The sequence below is a fragment of the Puccinia triticina genome, chromosome 10A (assembly GCF_026914185.1).
Source record: "Puccinia triticina chromosome 10A, complete sequence".
Lineage (NCBI taxonomy): Eukaryota > Fungi > Basidiomycota > Pucciniomycetes > Pucciniales > Pucciniaceae > Puccinia > Puccinia triticina.
This window is the reverse complement of record NC_070567.1, coordinates 948,688-952,812: the sequence shown is the minus strand read 5'-3', so window position 1 is coordinate 952,812 and position 4,125 is coordinate 948,688. Positions and strand designations below refer to the sequence as shown.

The following is a 4,125-nucleotide window of genomic DNA, read 5'->3' as shown; positions in this document are numbered from 1 at the left end:
CAAAACTCAAAGACCGCCAAGAAAGTCGCTCAGTCTCCTTCTCCAACTCCTTCTCCGTTGCCGTCTCCATCACCACCACCCTCCTCACCTGCGCTTCCTCCTCCTCAGCCTCTGAAAGCCCAAGTCCCAACAAAGCGCTTCAAACCGGTCCGTGTCGCACCTAAGAAGCCAGCTTCCCCTTCCCCTCCTGTGAACTCCGCCTCATCTGCCACCGCCCCTCCGCAGCAACGTACGTCCTGCGCCGCTGGGAAGATGCAAGCTCCGCTTTCCCCTTCCCCTCCTTTGCAATCAACCTTGTCTGCCCCCGCGCCTCCGCCGCAACGTCCAACCCGCGCCACTGCTAAGAAGCCAGCTCCACCTTCCGCTCCTGCTCAATCAACCTTGTCTGCCCCCGCCCCTCCGCCGAAATCTAGCCGGGTACCTCCGCCGCGACCCACGCAAGTCCCTCCACCGCCAACAGCTCCAGTCCCTCCACCACCAACAGCACCAGTCCCCCCACCCCCATCCAAAGAACCAGTTGACCGACCGAATTGGCTCAATCAACTCCCAGTCATCATCAGATCCTTGGTCAAGCGGATACTTGATGTCGAGTCAGATGGCCATTGTGGATTCCGCGCGGTGGCATGGTGCTTGGGGAATGGTCAGGGCGCTTGGAGTGCAGTCCGAGAAGCTCTAGCCGACGAAATCAGCAAACGAGGCGAGTGGTACGTGAAGTTGGGACATTTTCACAACATCAAGTCGACTCTGGCCAGAATAAACTTTTCCGGTACCAAAGGTTGCAGTATGGCTCATTGGATGGCAATGCCCTCCTCCGGCGAAGCACTGGCCAACACTTTACAACGGCCAGTTTTTTATTTCACTGAAGAGTGGTCTCAAACTTTCCTTCCCTCCTTCTGCCCTCCTAACCAAAACCCCCCAATCTTCTTGGCTTTCATCCGGCGACTCGATCACTTTGTGGCTCTAGAACTATCTTCCCCTGACGTCTTCCCTGCCCCTTCCCCACAAAAGAGCTGGAAGCTAAATGCCAACCCAGAGGCACGAGGTTGGGAGGCAAGATACTCTGATTGTTTTGCTCAAACAGGTGGAAGAAAGCTCCTCTTTCCTGATAAGAGTGGTAAATTTTACTAGTATTTCCATTTGTAGTTTTCATGTATTGGTGGTTGTTCTAGTCTTTTTTGAATAAATATTGTGAATATTATTCCTCTCTAGTATTTTTTGAATAAACACTTTTGATATTTTCTTGTCCTCATTATTTCTGGCAGCTCTGAGAGTTTGTGTCATCAAACATGAGGTACAAATTGTGCGCTGGTAGGGAGCATGTCTATTGTGGAGCTGCACCCCTCATATCTCATGTTCTGATGGCACACTAATGCCACAAACATTATAGCGCAGAGGAGTTACAGTCTTGAAATATCCCTGAAAATTTTAGACTGTTTGGTTGTGTAACACAAAAGTTACACAGTTAGCAGTCATTTCCTACTGAGCATTTGGCATGCCCCTTATGTGTCATGTTCTGATGGAACAATAATGCCAGAAATTTTATATCACAGAGTTTATGCAGTCTTAAGATATCCCTGAAATTTGTGGACATTTTGGGTGTGTAACGCAAAAGTTACACAGTCAGCAGTTATTTTCCTACTAATTTTGGCGCACATCCCTTATATCTAATTTTCTGATGGGACAATACTGCTAAAACTTTCAGTATTGTATTTTTATGTATGTTTCTCTGTGCTCTCAAATTTTTATGTCTCTAGTACGTGGAACAAAAAAGTTATACATATTAAAAATAATAAAACATAATACGAAAAATTAGTGGGGACGACTCCCAAAAAATAATTTTTTTGGGTTGACGACTCCCAAAAAAGCCGTACCCAAAAAAAGGGTCTAGGTCGACGTCTAGCGCTGGTCGAAAAATAGTCGCGTGGACGTATGGGAGTCGTTTTCCCAAAACTTGGGAGTCGTTTTCCCAAAACTTGGGAGTCGTTTTTCCAAGACCCTATTTATTTATATGTCACCAATTCATGTATCGTTATGACTACTTCAACAAGATAAAAGATCAATCAGAACAGTTTTCCTTGATTGAGTGGAGGGAAGTGTACCTGTCAGAATTTGAGCTTTTTAGTCCGCTCACTTTCTTTATTTTAAGGTCCTGATGTCCCAGTTCCAGTGCGTCCCGATGACCAGAACGTTCCGGTCATCGAGGGGAGTATGTTACACTCCTATTGATGACCGGAACAAGGGTGGTGGGTGGTGCTGGAGGTTACACAGCAAGCCTCCCACCAGGGGGGACTTAAGATAACTTGAAGATTTCAGCCCAGAGGCACAGTAAAAAAATGAATGTGACCACCCGGGTGGACCCCATTCCACCCGGGTTGTTTCGGATCATGGGTTTGGTACAAGGCTAACCCCCCGCCCGAACACCCGTAGTCTGCAAAAACGGACTCATGCCGGCTTAACGCAAGGTCTGCCAAATATGTAGCTCAAGAGGTGTAGGTTATTTCTTGATGTGGGAACCATACTGAGCATGGGGGGGGTGCTCCCTTATCCTTCTCCCCGTGCTTAACACAAATGTATTACACACTTTCCTTTCCTCACATGACACTGTGACGAACGAACACTCAATTGCTAGCGGACGGCGGCGCTCATTAGTTTGGGAATGCTCCTCTGATGTGCGTTCACGCGTGTTTTGTTTTATTTTCATCAAATGTTACTAAAATTTCAGGGCTTGGGAGTAACCCAAGAACGCTCGAACTACCTCTAGTTCATGTTTCGGACTAGCTGGTTGATGTAATGTTCCCGCTTTCCACTGTCAGAGAAGAGAGAGTAAGTATATGGTGAGCAAGGTGACCTAGGGGAGAAACGACTTACGCATCACCACCCTCAACGAAGGCTGTGAACTTCCTGGCTCGGAACCCAGAGGTAGGGTTGCTCAAGTGGAAGGGGTAGAGGAAATTGTTAACTTGCTTGAAGTTAGGTCCAACGGTGATGATCTCGTGGACAATGTCCTCGATTGAGATGATACCGTACTGGCCAAGGTGCTTCTCGATGATCGCATTGTTGTCCAGAGGGATCCGTTGCTTGTTGATCTTTCCGTAACCCCGCTTGTAAATCAGTTCACGAACAGTCTTCAAATTGGGTTCACTGAAAGGTACAATGTACGGTAAGCAGATGATCACACAGAGCCAAACGTTGGGAAGGAAAAGAGGTCTGACCCGTAGGTGACGTAAGGCTCGACAAGTTGGAGCATTTGGGTAGTAGCTCGGGTGACTTTGATGAAGACACCGTTGTTGATCTGAAGCAGTCGGAGAAGCTGGAGGATCTTTCGTGGCTTGGGCGCAATTTCGTTAATACTGGGCAAAGGTGGTAAAGTTTCGTGGGGCAAGCGGTGAATTTCGATCAGCTCTTGAATGACGGAAAGGTGGCCTAGCTAGCCCATGCCAAGGACGCACCCCCTCAGCCTGATAACGAAATAGACCTTAGCCTCTGATGGGACAAAGAAGTCTCCAGAGGACTGCAGGCCAAAATGGTATCAGTCAGGTTGCGGGTGTTGGTAAAAAGGAGCGTAACGGTGATACCGACGTACCTTGGCAGCTCGGCGGAGACGGATGGCCTCACGCTCTTTCCTCTTGTACTCGATGACATATTTCTCGGCACGTTTAAAGATGACCTGACGCTTGGCTTTGCTGGCCTATGAAATTATTCATGCAGATGGGTCAGTTGGAGATTCGACTAATGAAATTGTGCGATGTAATGAGGAGGGTATGTCGAATGTGTATGTAACTCAGACCCGAAAGATGGTATAATTGTGTCATGATATCAGCATAGCGCGTTAGCGCTCAGCAATTTGGGTATAGATGTTTGACATCATTGTTACGGAGGAGGTGGAAAGAGACAGAGCGGACGATCAGTAGATGTGAGCGTACCTTACGGGCTTCAATAGCTTTGGCAAGCTTTTCTTCACGGGCCTTGTCGTTAACTTTGCGCTTCTTCAGCAAAGTCTCGGGGACCAGCACATCTTGCGGAGTAGGGACGGTACTAATAAGACGATTGGGAGAAGGGCTGTCAGCCGGCAGGACATAGATGGAATCGGGCAGGTAGTGGTGAGACCCACGTTGAGGCGGGCAT

General features: G+C 48.1%; 1 protein-coding gene across 1 annotated transcript; it reads right to left on the bottom strand.

Moving 5' to 3' along the window:
• Positions 1-2,757: 2,757 nt before the first annotated feature.
• On the bottom strand, positions 2,758-4,125 carry PtA15_10A109 (uncharacterized protein; the record flags this gene model as incomplete). Its single annotated transcript, XM_053160252.1, has 7 exons — positions 2,758-2,806; positions 2,869-3,141; positions 3,213-3,350; positions 3,450-3,511; positions 3,584-3,688; positions 3,924-4,035; positions 4,112-4,125. 7 exons carry the CDS (start codon positions 4,123-4,125, stop codon positions 2,758-2,760), a joined length of 753 nt encoding a protein of 250 aa, XP_053024245.1.